We start from the raw sequence: 19,448 nt of genomic DNA, 5'->3' as shown, positions 1-19,448 counted from the left end.
AACTGACAAGCACACTTTTATAGTATTAAGTAAAGGATGAATAAAATAAATAAATGCAATTTGTTTCTATATTATATTTCTATATTTCGAAAATCCGTTGACTCCTTGGCCTATTCTGAATGTCCTTAGAGTACGTCTGCAATCAATTTTAGAGTATCAACCAATTAATTGCTTTCATTTCAATTTAAGGATGTGACAACTACTCTTGTGCCTCGGCTGCTCAATGTATAATATCAAAAACGGGACCAACATGTGTTTGCCCAGAAGGAATGGTGGGGAACCCTTTCCCTGGTGGAGCTTGCAGAAGAGATATTTGTGGACCGGGACTACCATGCGATGAACCACTGACATGTATTGCTGGACGATGCCGACAGCGATGTGAAGGAGTTGTTTGTGGAATAGGCGCATATTGTGATGAGAACAGTGGTCATTGTGTTTGTAATACATATTTTGTAGGAAATCCAGACTTACTCTGTATGCCACGTAAGTTATAGACTAGTTTCAAATAATAGGTATACTTATTTTTATGAAAAATAAAATATATCTATTCATCATTTATTTTCTTCCACAGCTGTTGCACCTCCAAATTGTGAACCAACCTGTACTGAAAATGCACATTGTGTATATGGCCAGATTAATGTATGCAAGTGTGACAAAGGGTATACCGGAAATCCTTATATAAAATGTCTGCCACGAAAACGAATAACTTGTGCGACTGCTTCTTGTGGAACCAATGCAGTTTGCCAACAAACCAAGTCTCACGTTGAATGTTTGTGTCCACCAGGCTACGTGGGTAATCCGAATTTACAATGTATCGATATAGATGAATGCAGCTCTAGACCATGTGCTGAAAATGCAATTTGCATTAATACCCCAGGAAGCTATAGTTGTATATGCAAGAGCAAATACATAGGAAACCCATATGAATTATGCGCACAGGTTTCGATTGCTAAATGCATAGACGGATCTGTTTGCTCTTGCTCTAACAATTCAACGTGTCCTGAAGGACTCATGTGTGAAAATTCTAAATGCATAGATATTTGTCAATATACTAAATGTGGTCCCAATTCTATCTGCGAGGAAGGACGATGCGTATGTTTACCAAGTTACACTGGAAATCCAAATGATTTAATGCAAGGTTGCAACCTCGATAATAAATGCATTACAGATAATGATTGTAAGAATTCAGAAATTTGTTTCCAACTAGGAAAAACTATGCGTAAATGTGTAGATGCATGCACGAAAATTCAATGTGGACCCAATTCTCTTTGTGTTAGTACTAATCATCAAGCTCATTGCGTTTGTGCTGAAGGATACACTGGGAAACCTAGTGACGTTAAGTCAGGATGCCATTTGGAGCAAAGAGAACCAAATCAAGAATGCACCTTTGACAGTGACTGTTTAGCACCACAAATTTGCTTTTCAGTAGACGGAACCAATAAATGTCTCGATTTATGCTCTACAATTACCTGCAGTCCCAATGAAATCTGCAACATAGAAGATAATGTTCCTCACTGTGAGTGTAAAGATGGGTTTATGTGGAATCCAATAAGTTCTGTTTGTGAACAACCAACAACACCAAACTGTGAAAACGATAACGATTGTGATGGAAATATGTCGTGCCAAAAGGATGTTCTCGGGGTGAAGAAATGTGTTGATAGTTGTGTCGTATTTACATGTCCACAAAACTCAAGATGTGTAACAAAAGATCACAAAAGCCAATGCCAGTGTTTAGCAGGTTTTATAGGAAATCCTAACGACCGGGATGGTTGTTCAATAGTTGATAAAAACGAATGTACTAACGATGCTGAATGCAAAGAAAACGATATATGTAAAGATATAGGAAGTTTTAAAAAGTGTGTTCCGGCATGTCAACAAGTTGTTTGTGGACCAAATGCTGTTTGCGTTACAAATAATCACGTAGCCAAGTGTCAATGTCCATTAGGCCCTTTTACAGGCAATCCAGATGATCTAGATAAAGGGTGTAAATCAGTTCCTTGTGTATATAATATTGACTGTCAGTCTCATGAACTATGTAATCGTATGACACACAATTGTATAAATGTGTGTACGGAAAATAGTTGTGGAGAAAATTCCGTATGTATTGCAGAAAATCACAAATTCAAGTGTCAATGCTTATCTGGATATTTGCCTGATCCGTTACCGGAAATCGGTTGCAGAAAAACTGAACTATGTAATCCTAACCCTTGTCATAAAACCGCAATATGCGAACCACGTTTATCAACTTATGTATGTAAATGTCCTCCTGGTCTCATTGGAGATGCTATAAAAGATGGCTGTAGAAAGCAAGACGACTGTCCAAAAGGTGACATTGACTGTCTCGCTGAATCTGTTTGTGTTAATGGAAGTTGCATAAATCCATGCGAAGGAGCTTGCAATGTGAATACTATATGTAATGTTGTTGATAGAAAAGCAGTTTGTTCATGTCCCGATAATTATGAAAGAACATTAGATGGTAAATCATGTAAGAAAAAAGTAATATCATGTGCCAACGAATTTGACTGTGATGGAGATATTTGCCATGATGGCCAGTGCTTTTCCGCTTGCAAGAACTTCAGTCATTGTGATCCTGGGGAAGAATGTGTTAAAAACTATTGTGTAACTAAATGTCGTAAACATTCTGAATGCAGTATTGGGCAAGCATGTATACAAGGTCAGTGTCTAATAGGTTGTAGAACCAATGAAAACTGTCCAATTGAAGAAGCATGTGTTAATAATAAATGTGTGAATCCGTGTTTAGCAACAAGGGTTTGTGGTCCAAATGCTATATGTTCGAGGATTAATCATAGCACAAAATGTGAATGTCCCGACGGATTTGAGGGATCTCCGACACCACAACAAGGATGTATACGAAAGCCAGCAAGTTGTACTAGAACTTCCCAGTGCCCGCCAGATCACATGTGTATTGGTCTTCTTTGTCAAGTGCCCTGTCAAGATAATTCAAACTGTGCAATGGGAGAAACGTGTAATGATAATAAATGTCATAAAATATGCCACACCAGTAGTAACTGCTTACACGGCGAACACTGTAGTGCTGGAGTATGTATACCGGGTTGTAAAAGCAACTCTGACTGCCCAAACAATCAGCTTTGTGTTTCAAAAGAGTGCAAATGTGCTGCAGGGTTTCAAATGATAAATAACGAATGCTTGAATTTAGATGAATGTCTTAATAATCCATGCCATCCATCAGCCCAATGTATAGATACCGAAGGATCTTTTAAGTGTATTTGTCCTACTGGTGCAATCGGCGATCCTTATAAAAGTGGTTGTTTGCTACCAAATCAATGTAGACAGGATAGCCAGTGTGATGATTCTTTAGCTTGTGTTAGAGGAAAATGTTTAAACCCCTGCCGCACTAACGCCTGTGGGAATAATGCCGTATGCCAAGTTAGTAATCATAGACCAACATGTATTTGTGAAAAAGGGCATTTGGGAAATCCATTAGATAAAAAAATTGGTTGCTTTAAAGTAGAATGCATAAGTAACCTAGACTGTTCTAATGATAAATATTGTAATCGCCAAAGTAATAAATGTTCTGGTAAGTAAAACGTAATATTTTTTCATAAATGTTCAAGTAAGTAATAATAATTACAATTAAGTAATATGTAATAATATATTTCGCAGATAAATGTGAGGATTCCGTATGCCAAGGTGGTAACTGCAGAATAGAAAATCACAAAAAAATTTGCGTTTGCCCATCGGGATTCGAATTGATCGGAAACAAATGTGAGGATATAAATGAATGCCTCAATAATCCATGTCCTTTGAATTCACAATGTGACAATACGATGGGTTCTTTTAAGTGCGACTGTGTTAATGGAACTATAAGGGACGTTAATAGTGGCACTTGTAAAATGCCTGGAGAATGTCTATCAGATAATGACTGTTCAGAGCAAACAAAATGTAATAATAATCGTTGTATTAACCCATGTGATAAATTAGTTTGCGGCACAAACGCTGCTTGCACGGTCTCCAAACATAAGCCAGTATGTGAATGTGAGCCAGATAGTCAAGGTGATCCGTATAAGAAATGTACGAAATTCGAATGTGTTAGAGATTCCGATTGCTCGTCTGATGAAGCATGCTCTAATAACATATGCATTAACTCGTGCAGTTTACCACGTGCTTGTGGTAAGAATACCAACTGTTTATCAAAAGCCCACGTCGGCTATTGCTCTTGCATGTCAGGATATACGGGTGATCCTGTTCTTGGATGTGTACCTATACAATACTGTAATGATGACAGTAGATGTTCTTCGGGTACTAAATGCGTTGAAAACTTATGCCTAGGTAAGTTTAAGACCAATCAATTATTTAATATATTATTATGAAAGAACATTTCACTCTTACTTTACTATATGGTAGATTATTCTTATCATTATCTTTTCGGAATTTAATCGTTCTAATATATTTAATTACTCTACACTGATTGTGAATTTATAAGTTTTTTTTTTTATATTTTAGCCGTGTGTCTAAATTCAAGAGATTGCTTTGATGATCAAATCTGTATTCAGGAAACATGTAGACTTACCTGTAGTTCAAATGACACTTGCCCAGAATCACATTTTTGTGCTAACGGATTTTGTATAAAGGACGTTAAATGTATTTCACACAATGATTGTGCTGATGATGAACAGTGTGACGTTGGACAAAACGGCATATCTCATTGTGTTAAATTATGTGAAAATCAACCTTGTGGAAGAAATGCATATTGTTCAGGTCTTTCTCATAAATCCACTTGTTTGTGCAAAGAGGGTTTTATCGGAGATCCGGTAAAAGGATGTAAAAAAAAGGAATGCGACAGTGACATAGAATGCAACGATGATAAATTCTGCGACAATAATATGTGTAAAATTGCTTGTTTAAGTAATAACAGTTGTGGAGAAAACTCTATTTGTTCATCCCAAAAACATAAGCAGGTATGCTATTGTCAACCTGGGTTTACTGGCGATCCAGTTAAAGGATGCATACAAATTAATTGGTGCGATTCACAACTGTGCGGTCAGGGCGCTGAGTGCATTAACACACGGAGTAATGCGAAGTGCATATGTCCTGTTGGGACTATTGGAAATCCATATGAAGAAGGTTGTCATAAAGCTGAGGAATGTCGATTTAATAGAGACTGTCCAGTTGTTGCTCGTTGTACAGTTACTGGCAGTGTTAGAAAATGTACAGGTGAGTAAAATATTAAACTTACATAAGGATCGCCCTTCCTAGTTTTCTGACTGGATTCTTAAATACATTCACATAGAGTTTTTTAAAGGTTGTTTTTTAAAGGAGGCTTATTTTTATGTCGGAATTTTCATCAGACAGGAAAACAAATTATTTCATCCAAACTACAATTACTATTGTAGTTTCAGCTCAGACAACAGCTGCTATTTAGTATTTAAAGGCTTGTAGCTTGCTGTCTCTTTAAGTTTAAATCCTTAGTTAGCAGACCTTCACTAATCCTTGAAGTTATTTTCGTGAGTTATACTTACTGATAATACACAGTTTGCTTCATAATTATGTAAAAATTAATCAACTTTCAGATGCTTGTGAGAATATTAAATGTGGAGCAAACGCTGAGTGTATTGCAGCAAGACATTCTGGGCAATGTAAATGTAAAGCAGGATACTTTGGAAATGCGGCGAGTGAAAAAGGCTGTCGGCTTCAAGAAATAACATGCACTGAAAGAAGCGATTGCCCAGATGAATTATATTGTCATAAGGGAGTCTGTAAAGGTATTACATTTAAAATAATAGTATATAAATAAGTAAATGATAGTATATATAAATTGCATTTATATGCTACCGTTCAACTTACGCTTAAGATAACATTGTATTCTTTTAGGATTATGCATAAATGATGAAGAGTGCGAATCAAAAGAAAAATGTTACAATGGTCAATGTATCAATCCTTGTCAAATGGAGAAGACCTGTGGGCTTAATGCTATCTGCCAAACTGAAAACCATGTTGTACAATGCAGTTGCCCTTATAGTTTCACTGGAAATCAAGACGTCGAATGTGTTAGAAGTAAGATAAATAATAATCAAATAGTAACTATTCTTAAATACAAATCAAGATATCTTTCTTACCTAATATTTTTCGTCCTTTTTATCTGATCTTCTTATGGAGTCTTCCGGAGGTTGATCTAAGCTGACGGTATCAGCATTTAATTTCGAATTTGTTTTCAGCTCCGAGGTTATGTGGTTCTGCTGGAGAATGTGAAGATGGTTACGTTTGCAAAGATTCGGCATGTTTACCTCACTGTAACTTAGACGAAGAATGCGCTCTAAATGAGAGATGTTCTCAAGGAACTTGCATGCGTAAGTTTTCACAAAATGCGAAATATAACAATACAATCTAATCTTGTTTCCAATGATATGTTATTTCAATTTATACTTTAATTTCCAGTAACATGTCGCGTCGATAACGACTGCTTCCTCGGGCATATATGTTTATCTAACAGTTGTCGGTACGGATGTAGACGTGATGATGATTGTGGACAAGAAGAAATTTGTAACAATAACTTCTGTAAAAATCCTTGTACCCAAGATGTAAATCCTTGCGGCCCAAATGCTTTATGTTCCGTCGTTGATCGGAAAGCTGTTTGCTCTTGTACAGATGGCCTTATAGCAAATCCAACACCTAATGTCGGATGTGTTCGAGCCCCATCTTTGTTTTGTGAAAAGCACACTGATTGTACTTCTGGTTGGAGATGTGAAGATGATCGATGCCGTCCAGTATGTAGTGCGGATGGGTCAGAATGCTTAGAAGGAGAACGATGTAATTCAGGAGTTTGTCGATATGCATGTACTTCAGATGAACATTGCTCAGATGATGAAGTTTGTGACGGTCATTTTTGTATCACTGGCTGCAGATCTAATTCTCACTGTCCGAGTGATCTTGCTTGCATATCAGGACAGTGTGTAGATCCCTGTGTCGAGCCAGGGACGTGTGGTGCAAATTCTTTATGCATCACAGTAGACCACCGTGCAGTATGTAGATGTCCTCAATATTTAGTTGGCGATCCAAAAGTTGTATGTAAAAGAAAACCATCACCATGCGATAGTAACAAAGACTGCGATGACGGTTTCAGTTGCTACGGAGATACGTGCTACCCATCATGTAGAAGGTAGTGTAACACTTTAACAAGTGTAAATTAAAAATTTTCAACACCCCCGACAATGTATATCTAGGCAACGTCCATCTTGACAGCTTGACATTTGTCAATTGACACTTGAATATTATGAACCTAAGGGTTATCTAACCTTCTTTTCTACAAGAAAACTAGAAAATAGCTGATAACTTTTAAACGGCTGAACCAATTTTTTTGGATTATAGCTAAGAACACTCTCGATCAAGCCACCTTTCAAACAAAAAAAAGTAAATTAAAATCGGTTCATTCGTTTAGGCGCTACGATGCCACAGACAGATACACAGATACACAGATACACAGACACACAGATACACAGATACACACGTCAAACTTATAACACCCCTCTTTTTGGGTCGGGGGTTAAAAATAAAACTAAAGTTTCGTAACGAAATTTAAAATATGTGTTATAAATAATACTTTTTTGTACTCTATTTTAGAGACAACATATGTTTATCTAATGAAAAATGCATACGTGGTATATGTAGGCTTATCTGCAATAGCGACGACGCGTGCAGTGAGGGACATATTTGCGAGAATAGGATATGCAAGCAAGGATGTCGAGATGACAATGCTTGTGAATCTAATCAAGCATGTTTAAACGGTCAATGTAAAGGTGAGAAAATAAATTATTATAATAATAATACTTAAGGATAATATTTTTATAAGTACAATTTTTGTTTCTAATAAACATTTTTTGTAGATCCCTGTAATGACGTATTGGCTTGTGGAACTTGTGCAGAGTGTAAAGTATTGAATCATCGTACATTATGCAGCTGCGCGAGTAATTATACAGGAAACCCACTAGTTGAGTGCAAGAAGAAACCACAACTCTGTGATGGATTTTGTCCATGTGACGAAAGTGGATATTGTGTTTCAGTTTGTACTGATAGTTCAGATTGTAGTTGTGGTGAGAAATGTGTTGATGGTGGATGCAGAACACTTTGTTCCGCAAGGAATAGATGTCCTGAAAGACAAATATGTGCACAAGGAGCGTGCATACCTGGCTGTAACAATAACAGAGATTGTGGTAATGATATGACATGCTCATCAAAGAAATGTGTGGAAGTCTGTAGAGAAAGTTCCTGCGGAAAAAATGCCATTTGTTTGGCCAACAGACATCGGCCCATTTGTAGTTGTCCTAGTGGTTTTTCAGGGGATCCTAGAAACGAATGTAAACCATACGAGTGCACAAAGAATAGCGAATGTGAGTCAGATGAAGCGTGCAATAATGAAGGAAAGTGTAAAAATGTATGTTTCAATGCTTGCGGCGCCAATGCAATATGCCGTCCTGAGAACAGAGTACCTCAATGTTCTTGCCCGCCAAACTACATAGGAAATCCAAAAATAGAATGCTCAAAACCTGCAGCAGGTAGTTGCTTACGAAATCCATGTGGAATTAATGCTCGTTGTCGTGATCTAGACGACGGTAGCTATGAATGCACATGCCCTCCAGGATGTGCTGGCAATCCACAAAAACAATGTTTTTGTGGCGCTATGGCACCATGTGCCCACAAAGCATGTGGTAGCAATGCTCAGTGTCGAATTGGTCACAAGAGTGAAGCGCAATGTTACTGCCCTCGAAATTATCCGAATGGAGATCCTAATATAGAATGTAAGTTTTTGTTATATAAAAATAATTAAAAACATAAATATTTATCATTATCTGTTTGATAAAATAAATTAAATAATAAAAAATTATAGGTACTCAGGAAAAAAGCGTTGTTGACTGTCGGACAACCGGATGTGGAACCAACGGGGAATGCTTAAGAGAAGGGGCCGAATTTGTATGTCGTTGTATTCCTGGCACAGAGGGACAAGCTGATATCGAGTGTCACACCAGTGAGTAAATAATTAGTTAAAGTATACCTCATAGTTAACACATGTACAAATGCACGAGACAGGTTTACATCAAAAAGTAATTTTCAAAGACTAAGAAAATATTTTCAGTCTCTTAATTCTCCAATAAATAAAAGATAAACAAAAGTGTTGATGTGCTGTAAATACGAGATTAGGTTTTTTCAGTTACTCGTCTGAAAAGGATATTTGTTTTTTTTTGTACTTAATTAAACTTATTTTCACATCTTAATTTTTTTATCATCAATTATTTTTAAAACAAATATCCTAAGTTATTCCATCTCAACAGACCCTGTTTATATAACTTTTATAAATACTGTATCTCAAAAGTTGTACAGATATGTAATATTTTAACTACATATGTGTACAAAAGGCTTTAGGTCATATTAATTAATTTTGAATTAGTGGAAGCATTCTCACCGTTCGTGCTTGAATACAGTCAGTAACATTTTGTTCGGCTTCATGTACATATTGCTTGTATTATAATATTACGTTATATACTTCTGATCATAAACCCTCAATTTCAAAAAGCATGCACTGTCTCGTGAGAAAGTTTCCTCTTCGTGGCTGAAGGTACAGCTCTTTCGACTCTGCTTTCTTCTTTCACATCTTCCTAGGTATCGAATGTACGAGCGATAAAGACTGTCCAGTGGACAAAGCGTGTTTGAGCTTACGTTGCGTCGACCCTTGCACTATACGTGGTGTGTGTGGAGAGGATGCCCTGTGCGTGTCGGTGATGCACCGAGCGCAGTGCTCGTGTCCACAGTGCTACGTGGGCCAGCCGCGTTCATCCTGTCGACTTGACCCAACTTGTAAGCCCACTGCAGAAGTCAACATTACATTCAACTGTTCAGAATCGAAGCCATGCCCATTGAAATTGGCCTGTGATTTCAATACAAATCAATGTCGAAATCCATGTTTGGGCTATCAGAATTGTAGTAGGAATCAAAAATGTGAAGTTCGAAATCATACGCCTGTTTGTGTGTGCCGTAATGGATTTGCACTAAATGACAGAGGAGAATTAACTTGCGCACCAGAACACGCAGAGTGTACACGAGACGAGCAATGCCCCTCCAATGCAGCGTGTCGAGACTCGAAATGTGTGAATCCTTGCTTAGCGTCTAAGCAACCGGTTTGTGATAAAGGAAAACAATGTGATGTCTTAGAACATCGGGCTTACTGCATTTGTGTTGAAGATTGTCATCCAACTGTATCTATATGTTTAAGAGATAATGGATGCCCCCAAAACTTAGCTTGCATAAACTTCCAATGTAAAGATCCATGTAAGGAGGCTTGTGGGGACGCTCCTTGCTCAGTTGAAGATCATCACCCTGTATGCAAGTTTTGCCCAAATGGATTTACACACGACGAAAAACATGGCTGCATTAAAGGTAATTCTGCGCTAGAGAAAATTAAAGTATTACAGTACTATTAGTTTATTGCCGTCAATCTTATTAATTTTTTTCTTCATATTCCAGGAAATACGATACTATACTCTATGACTTCATCCGGCTCTTTCTATATTCTTTATATCTTTTGTTTCTAGCATGATCATTTTTTCTTGAACAGTTGAATTCTTCTAGATCTTCTAAATCAGGTAGACATTCGAGCATGTTATTTTTTATCTGTGTAAATACATACATTTTTACTAGATATATAACTCTCACTTGAACATTTTGGTGGTGGTTGCGCTTGGGTCAACTTTAACGCTTTCAATGCTATAACATAACTCGAACAATGCAAAATACTGCCACGAGACAGTTTGCAAAGTCGCTAATGATATGCCTTTGTTCTGTATACTTTTACCACCATTACCTATATTTACCTATATTGTTTTTACTGTCATAATTTTTATTGAATTCGTGTAATTTACGGAATTCACTTTGTATAAACTAGCGATAATAAGGTTTTAGCAACGAATGCAACACAAAACTGAGATTAGCATTTCCATATCAGAAATAAAGGTCTTAAATTAAATAACCGTTAATGTGCTATTGAAAAATGTTTTTAAAAAGAAACAAACAATTTAGTTCGTTTATTGAGCCTAATATTTGAAAACGTAAAAGTTAATGTTTTACTAAGTTTAAGTTGATAAGTAGCTCTTGGTGATATAGTTGGATTTCGCAGCGTTAGAGTGTGGAGCGCATGAGCAGTGCGCGGTGGGGCTGGCGTGCGTGAGTGGGCGTTGCTCAGACCCGTGCGCACGCGGCGGCCCGTGTGCGTCCGGACAACATTGCGCTGTAGTAGATCATCAGCCTGTTTGTTCAAAAGGTAAATATAACTTGTAATACACCTCTCAAGATAAAACTGATTATAGCTAAAGAATCTTTCTTTTGTGAAAGAAAATGTGAATTGAGGGCCCGGGGGGCGCCAAAATATGTTTTTCAACACCAGCAAAACTTACTCGGGCCAGTTATATCTACTCATCTGTGTACAGACTATAACTATTAAAACGTACAAGCTTAAAGGTTGTCAACGTCACCTATAATTTTTTCTTGTTTTAAACAGTTTGCCAATGTCAAACTTCTTCGGACTGTGCAAGATATCCCAACTCAAAATGCGACGGGTGCATCTGTGTACAAGGTAATATAAAAAGATATATGATATATAATTGTATATTAAATTTCTTATGTCAAAAACCAATCACAGTATAGTGGTTAAAACATCCGCCTTCTAATTGGGAGGTCGAGGGTTCGTTTCCGGGCACGTCGGATTTATGTGCGTTTTAAGCATTTAAATATCACTTGCTTTAACGGTGAATAAAAGAAAACATTGTGAGGAAACCTGCATGCCTGAGAATTCTCCATAATGTTTTCAAAGGTGTGTGAAGTCCGCCAATCCACACTTGGCCAGTGTGTTTATTGGAATATGGAATATGATTAACCCGTTCTTAATTTTTTGGTTGTAAAAATGGTTTTATTAATAGTTTACATAAATTGGTATATTACAATGGAATATATAGGTCCGTTTCGCACGGATGATGTTAGGAAATGAAGGTGGCAAATATAATATGCCGGATACTGTATAGGGCGTTACTTGACAGGAGCGGTACGTTTCACTGATGACGGAAGTCAGCCGGCGTAACAAAGTGCACAATAATGAACCTAGTTGAGAAAATATAATTAAACTGCTATATGTATTTATAACACACAGTACAAAATATTCCTAAATTGCCCCGGCTGAAAATCTCACCACTGCGCACTTAACCGGTGCTTTCAATTGCTAAATAATTATTACTTGTCTTGACAGGTGATCACCCATCTCCAAATTGTGCCCACTGCCGACCTGGAGTTCCCTGCGATCCATTTTCGGGAGCTTGTATGGAAAGTAAGTACTTGTATGACATAAAATATTATAGTCGCTATTACTTAAAATTCTTTCTCTACATTATTAAGCCTAATGTGACATAGCTAACTTTTATAATATTATTAATGATATAAATTAAATACAGGATCTCATCTAAGCTGTTTCTACTTACACATTTCTATATGATGTGTGCCACAGACTTCTACTTTAAAGCTAGCAAGTCTGTACCTACTTAAAATGTGAATAGCAAATCTAACTCCAAATTAACTGGTTATTGCTATGAACAGCGTACAATTTTGTCCGATAAAACGCCACAAAATACTGGTTTGGTTCTCTCGGCAGACCCGATACACAAGGTATTATATAACTACTTATTCTATTTTAAATGCTCTTGCGTAGATTATTTTAGCATCAGCATCTTATCGATTATTATTTATCTATTGTAGAATTAGGCCTTAACATACACCATACTATTTTAGGCTTAAGACGATATAGGTACGTACTTCAATCCTATTTAACTTATTATCTTAAAGATTACGAAGTAGAACAAAAGAAGACGAATAATTGATTTCTTTCTTAATTTCTGCTTTTGATTCGTATCTCAACTGCTAACTGCAAAAAAAAAATAGTGATTATAAAGTTCCAAGTAGCCATTGGGCTTGCAAAGTGAATTAGCTGCATTCTGGTAAGATGCCACAAAATAGAAAGAAAATCTAAAAGACGACTTCGGCTGAATTTGGTTTTATTTATCTAAACTGAACGTGTAGCACTAGTGCTGGCACAATGTGAAAATTTATGTTCCGGAAATATAAGTGGATAACATTTATTACGTGTAAGAATTTTTTTTTTTTTTCAAATAAAACCCGAGTCCCTCCACGGGTTAGTTGATCGCCTTTGAGCGCTAAGCTTGGAAACTATTGTAGAGTTCTTCGTACAGTTTCACGTATAAAAATCTCTTACGGATAGAATCTTCTTATCGTACGTTCTTACGACTATGTGTCATCACAACCACCGCCTTCACCATCACCACACCATCATCACCACCACAATCTTTACCACCAACAGCACCACCACCACCACAACCACCATCATTACCACCTCCACCACCACTACAACCACCATTACCGCTATCACGACCACCACCACCACCATTGCCACCGTTACCACAACTCTCACCATTCTCATAATTATTATCACTATCACTAATCAGTCACTGAATATCAATTACCAGCAGTTGAGATTGTAGTCAAGCGCTAATTATGCAAATATAATATGCCATGAAATACCTTTTTAAATATAAATAAAACGTTTCTTAAGCCTAAATCAATTTCTTTCTTCCTTTCCTGTCTTTCTTATCTGTTAAATTGAAATTGGGTTTTACTACTTGTATTATTGTATGCTTTCGATGACTTTAAATAGTGCAACTGAAAGTTTTATTAAGTGCTTTTCATCGATGATTTTTAAATTAATTGTTGTACACAAAATTAACAAAATGTTCCTTTCCCATTAACAGATGATCGACCTCTAAATGCATTCCCACTAACCGAAACATACTCCAAAACATTTGAAACAACTACTTCTACGATAAAAAATAAGACTTTTATTTCTCAATATGACAGTAAAGAAAATAAAGACAACAATAGTGACACAACAACTGAAAGTGCGTTAGAGCAAACGGATATAATATTTTCTGAAGAAACTACTAAAGAAAATTATTCTACAGATCGTTTTAATTACATTGATTCACAAACTACTAATTTCAATGAATTCGTTAATATAGGTGAAATAGAATCATCTGATGTTACTTATAACACAGAGAGAACAAATAAAGATTCAATGACGTCTGGTGCTACTATAGATTTATCTAATGAATTCAGTACAATCAAATCAACAACATTAAGTTTTGGTACTGACCTTCCGATATTATTAAATGATTCGAATGAAAAGGAAATATTCACAGTATCCAACAAAGATAATAAGCTAGATTTGCAGACAACACTAGACTATGATGAACTTTTACAGAGTAGTAGTACAATTCACGGTGAAAGTACTTTTAAACCTCAATTACCATTTAAAAGAACAGAAACTAGTGGAAAACAAGTAAATGAAAATAAAAACACTAAAACTCCAGAAAATCAAAGAAATTTACACAATTATACGAATAGTATAATTAAAATGACCGTCGCAACAAAACTTGTAGAAACTACAGAACCGATAGAAACCAAAGAAACTACGAACATACCGTTGAATATGCGAACAGAAAATACACCCAGGAGTCCAGATGATATTATTTCAGTTAATAAAGAAGAGGATACCTCGGATATTCAATCTCAAATATCAGACTTAACAACAAATAGTATGATGTTTGAAGAACATCCAGTAACAAAAAGTTGGCCTACAGTAAGAGTAGAAGAGGATATATCTTTAGGTGTATCAGAAACATCAAGTGCAGACACTAATCATAATATTCATGCAACTCGTCCCACAGAACCTATCAAAGAAAACACAAAAAATATTGAAACGCCTGCTACAACTTCACCAACATCGTTAAAAAGTGACATAAGTGAAACAACATATACAACAACAGAAATTGAACCCGACCGTTTTGATACTGTAAACGAAATGTATACTACTACCTTAAATTATTTCACAGAGAGTGTCAAGCCAGAAGAAGCATTATATGGAACTACAAAATTCTTTCGAGATCCTACTACACGTGAAATGCAAAGTACTATTTCTTCTGGTGATATTACTGGTTACACTTTATTGGATTCTGTACGAACAACATTACAAGAAACCAAACAAGTTTTTTTGAATATTCCTATAAAAGAACAAGAACACGCGGTATTAAACACTCACGAAAGTGACAAAAATTTTGATATACTCACATCATCGACGGAAAGTAATGAATTAGTATTATCAAGATTGAAAACTACAACAGATCTAACTAAGGATACAGATACCCCATCAACAATAAGTGCTACGCAATCAAATGAGAAAATAGATAATAAACTAAATATAACACCCAATACAGACGCAACACAGTTTTTCAGTACTGATACTGAATCCTTGCCTACAAATAGTGTACAGTATACAGATGAAGGTCCAACTAAACCTAGTATAACAAACACTGATATTTATGTCAGTTCAATATCAGAAACTACAACTATCAAAAATTATATGAGTACTGGAAAATTATTTTCTCCTGGAATAATAACTACAACCGATGTAAATCCATCCGATTCAAACTTAAACAAAGAAATTTATACAGTCACAGAAAGTTTCAAAGACGTCACCCCTAACATATTTACTGCGCCAACAATCCTAAGCCATAATTCTGAACTTCCTACAACTTCATCAGGCTATCATACTGATAAAAATATCGAAACCACACTCTCCTTTCAAAACGATAATAAAGAAATATATACAACTAATTTGCATATAGAACAAACAACTGTCGATAGTGCTGACCTAAATCTACATACTGAAATATCTACAGAAAAATCAACGCACAAGGGATTAAATTTAGTAAATAAAGAAATTGAGAAAAAAAATTCATTAGAAAAAGTATCTACAAAACCATACGACAATATAATTGGCACTACAGAAACAGTCTTGGGTGATAAAAGAGAATCATTAGAATCTAACAGCACTTCTATTCTTATTGCAACAGAAAGTTTACCGAGTGTAACTACCATTAACCCACAGATTTCTACAATAGAAAATACTTTAACAGACACAAAAAAACACATCGAATATATTAAAAATGGAACTATTGTTTATTCTGAATCTACAATACGTGACAATGTTACTCCACCTTACCAAAATGTACCCACTAAGTTTGATAATAGAGAAACTACTACTAGTAGAGATAATATAGATGTAATAACTAATACTTCATTACAAAAAATAAGCACTACGCCTGAAAACGTTGGAATTGCGACTAAGCATACACCATTGGAAAATCAAAATGATTTATTTGAAATGCATACAATTTCTACTCCTATTGCCACACAAATTATTTCAAATGCTTCAACAATTTCTTCTGCTGATTCTTATGTATCAGATGAAACTGAAAAAACAACAACAGTGCTTTCAAGTGAAAACGTCATTCCATTGTATAAAACTACACTGACTACGATTTTAGACTCTAAAACAAATAGCGAAACTAAAACAGGTGAAGGTGATATATCATCTACTGAAAAACAAGATTCATTGTTTTCTACTACCAACATCAAAGATTCAGAAGCGATTTTCACTACTAATTCTATAATGGAACAAAGTAGTATATTTCAAAACGAAGGTATTGAAACAACAACAGTCACGTCTTCTGCCTCGTCAGTGGATAATATTGCTAACGTTTTTAATCAAAATTCAACTGGTGTCACTGACGGTGGAAAGACAGATGATCAATATAGTACACCAAATATTGAAAATAAATATTTATACACATCAATCGATGAAATCTTAAAAACAGAAAAGGAGTCGTTCACAAGTTTCAATGACGAAAAAGTTTATACTACAATCTCAGACACATTTGTTTCTGAAGGACATACGAATCCATTAAAAGAAACAACAAGTTTTACCTCTAGTGAAACTTCTTCTGCTTCGACCGTGGATAATATTGCTAGTGTCTTTAGTCAAAATTTATCTGATGTCACTGACGGTGGAACGACAGATGATCAATATAGTACACCAAACATTAATAATGAATATCTATACACATCAATCGATGAAATATTAAAACCTGAAAAGGAGCCGTTCACAAGTTTCAATGATGAAAAAGTTTATACTACAATCTCAGACACATTTGTTTCTGAAGGATATACGAAATCATTAAAAGAAACAACAAGTTTTACCTCTAGTGATAGTAAATCTAATTTCTTTCCCACATCTTTACTTAATGATGATGAAATCCCATCTTCTTCCGTGATGTCGACTATACATTCAACCTTGACCACTGATAGTGGAACAAAAATCGAGAACGAAGAACCTACAACAGCCGTTGAAATGAAAAGTCCAAAAGAAACAATTGAATTTTTCAATAATATAACTAATACTACGCCTACTCAATTCGATGAACAAAAAGAAATATCACAAAACTATACCATTACCTCTGTAAGCACAGATGATTCAAAAACCGAAACTAATACTTTTTCCAATATTTATAAGGAGATTGAAAGTACTACTGCAAATACAGAAGAGCAGCCTATAGTCTATTTGTTAACATCCACAATCTCTCCAGAAATTATTTCTACTAAAATAAAACCCGACCAAATTTCGCCAGGCACAGAAAAAACAACGACAGATACCATATTTTATCCTACGAATATTACAATGTCTCAGGACGAAAAAGTTTATACAGTTAACTCACTGGATATTAAAAATGATTCATTCACAACTCCCACAACACTCACACCTACTACTGTAGTTTCTGACAATTTAGAAATTCTTAATATGACCAATAAATACACACTAGATACTAATTCTAAAAGTACCGCTACTGATATTGATGTGGAAATCTCACTTACTTCTGAATCTATGTTAGTTAATAACGTTACCCCACATTACGAAACACATACACCTGACTTATTATCGATTGATGACAAGAATAAAGCAGACGATAAACAAACTGATATTATTGTAACTACAAATGCTTACGATATAGGCGTTATAGGAAACACTAAATTCGGCAAAGAAAACTCATTAATAACTACTGTAGGGCCCACTGCCGTTATAATTAATATGGAGTTTAAGAGTACCACGTCTACGGAAAAAGACACAATTTTACTAAAAGAAAATACATCTTCTAAAACTGAAGATAGCACGGAATACCTCGGAACTAAATCTGCAATGTCATCCGAATCTACTGATATTCATAATATAAGTTCATCTCCTGAAAAGCCAATTTCTACCACGCAGTCAATATTTGTTACACAAAACGAAATATCAATGGAAATTTCCAGTGCAAAATTCACAACAGTTACACCAATTACTGATATATCATTAACTAAAAGCACAACAGAACTGTATAAAACTATAAACGCTGTCACAGAGAACATTTTAGACAAAACGTCTAATAATGAATACAATTCAGGTTCCACACATGAAACCACTTTGCCTACAACGAAAAATAGTATTCAAGATGTTGAAATAAAGACGACGCTTCCATCGCTAACTACTACTTATAAAAATACAAAAGACGACGATATTGGTCAAACAACCCTTGCTAATGAAAGTTCTTTGTCTCAAACCGAAACCACTTTTACAACTGGTACTAATCCAGAAAATATTGACGGCAATGAATTTGCGACTTTTTCTACAACAAACATCCCAACAGACAATAATTTATCGACAACTGCATACACTGATAATATTGAAATTTATAAAACAATTAACACTGATACTACGAAAAATGATGATTTTAGTCAATATTCTGAAACAACAACTATTACTGATGTATCTAAGCATAAATCCATTTTAAGTACTCAGAAAACCACTGCATTAGGCACTACAGAATCTGGTAATAACGTAAAGGCAACTGCACAAACAAGTGGTTTTTATACTTTTGATGATACGAGTGAAAGGGATAAAGTAACTGAACAAAGTTCAACTTCAAAAATACTAACTAACGAAGATTTTACAAAATCTACCAACTTCATTTCTACGATAACATCAGAATCGCCTTTCAATTTTAGTCAAGAGTACGAAAACAAAGATTACTATCCATCATCAATATCTGCACACACAAGTACTTCTTTAGAAAATCTTTCGTCTCGAAGAAAAGACATAGACATTCCCGCATGGACAGATTCTACAGCCAACTATGATATGACTTCAACTGAAACTATTACCACAGTTACTGACTCTCAAAGTAATAACCAATGTAAATTAGACATTCACTGTTCGACGGACACATTTTGTTATATTGGAGTATGTCAAAACCCATGTGAAATTCGGAACCCTTGTACAAAGAATGCTTCCTGTAAAGTTTTCAACCATGAAGCTGTTTGTGCGTGCGATGGTCCTGCTGGGGAGAACTGTGAAAAAGGTATGCTAGTAATAATATTGAAGTACCAGTTAAGAATTATTATTTATATTTGCTTACCCGTTTAGTTTCAAAAGC

The 19,448-nt window shown here is 35.5% G+C and overlaps 1 protein-coding gene across 9 annotated transcripts in view; it reads left to right on the top strand.

The window, feature by feature from the left end:
• LOC123880900 overlaps window positions 1-19,448 on the top strand; it is a 114,959-nt gene that overhangs the window by 24,032 nt on the left and 71,479 nt on the right. For 6 of the 9 annotated variants that reach the window (XM_045929287.1, XM_045929285.1, XM_045929284.1 and 3 more), the window contains 16 exons: window positions 190-483; window positions 572-3,559; window positions 3,646-4,311; window positions 4,486-5,196; window positions 5,553-5,744; window positions 5,854-6,036; window positions 6,198-6,329; window positions 6,418-7,138; window positions 7,600-7,775; window positions 7,863-8,774; window positions 8,864-9,001; window positions 9,634-10,407; window positions 11,144-11,287; window positions 11,525-11,599; window positions 12,266-12,343; window positions 13,836-19,373. In XM_045929287.1, the coding sequence (XP_045785243.1) occupies window positions 190-483; window positions 572-3,559; window positions 3,646-4,311; window positions 4,486-5,196; window positions 5,553-5,744; window positions 5,854-6,036; window positions 6,198-6,329; window positions 6,418-7,138; window positions 7,600-7,775; window positions 7,863-8,774; window positions 8,864-9,001; window positions 9,634-10,407; window positions 11,144-11,287; window positions 11,525-11,599; window positions 12,266-12,343; window positions 13,836-19,373 (13,722 nt within the window). The remainder of the gene's footprint in view (window positions 1-189; window positions 484-571; window positions 3,560-3,645; window positions 4,312-4,485; window positions 5,197-5,552; window positions 5,745-5,853; window positions 6,037-6,197; window positions 6,330-6,417; window positions 7,139-7,599; window positions 7,776-7,862; window positions 8,775-8,863; window positions 9,002-9,633; window positions 10,408-11,143; window positions 11,288-11,524; window positions 11,600-12,265; window positions 12,344-13,835; window positions 19,374-19,448) is intronic. The other 3 variants (XM_045929290.1, XM_045929289.1, XM_045929291.1) reach the window with 2 other exon arrangements.

This window comes from Maniola jurtina, chromosome 3, assembly GCF_905333055.1.
Source record: "Maniola jurtina chromosome 3, ilManJurt1.1, whole genome shotgun sequence".
Classification (NCBI taxonomy): domain Eukaryota; kingdom Metazoa; phylum Arthropoda; class Insecta; order Lepidoptera; family Nymphalidae; genus Maniola; species Maniola jurtina.
Note: the sequence above shows the minus strand (reverse complement) of the source record. Positions and strands in the feature narration are given on the sequence as shown.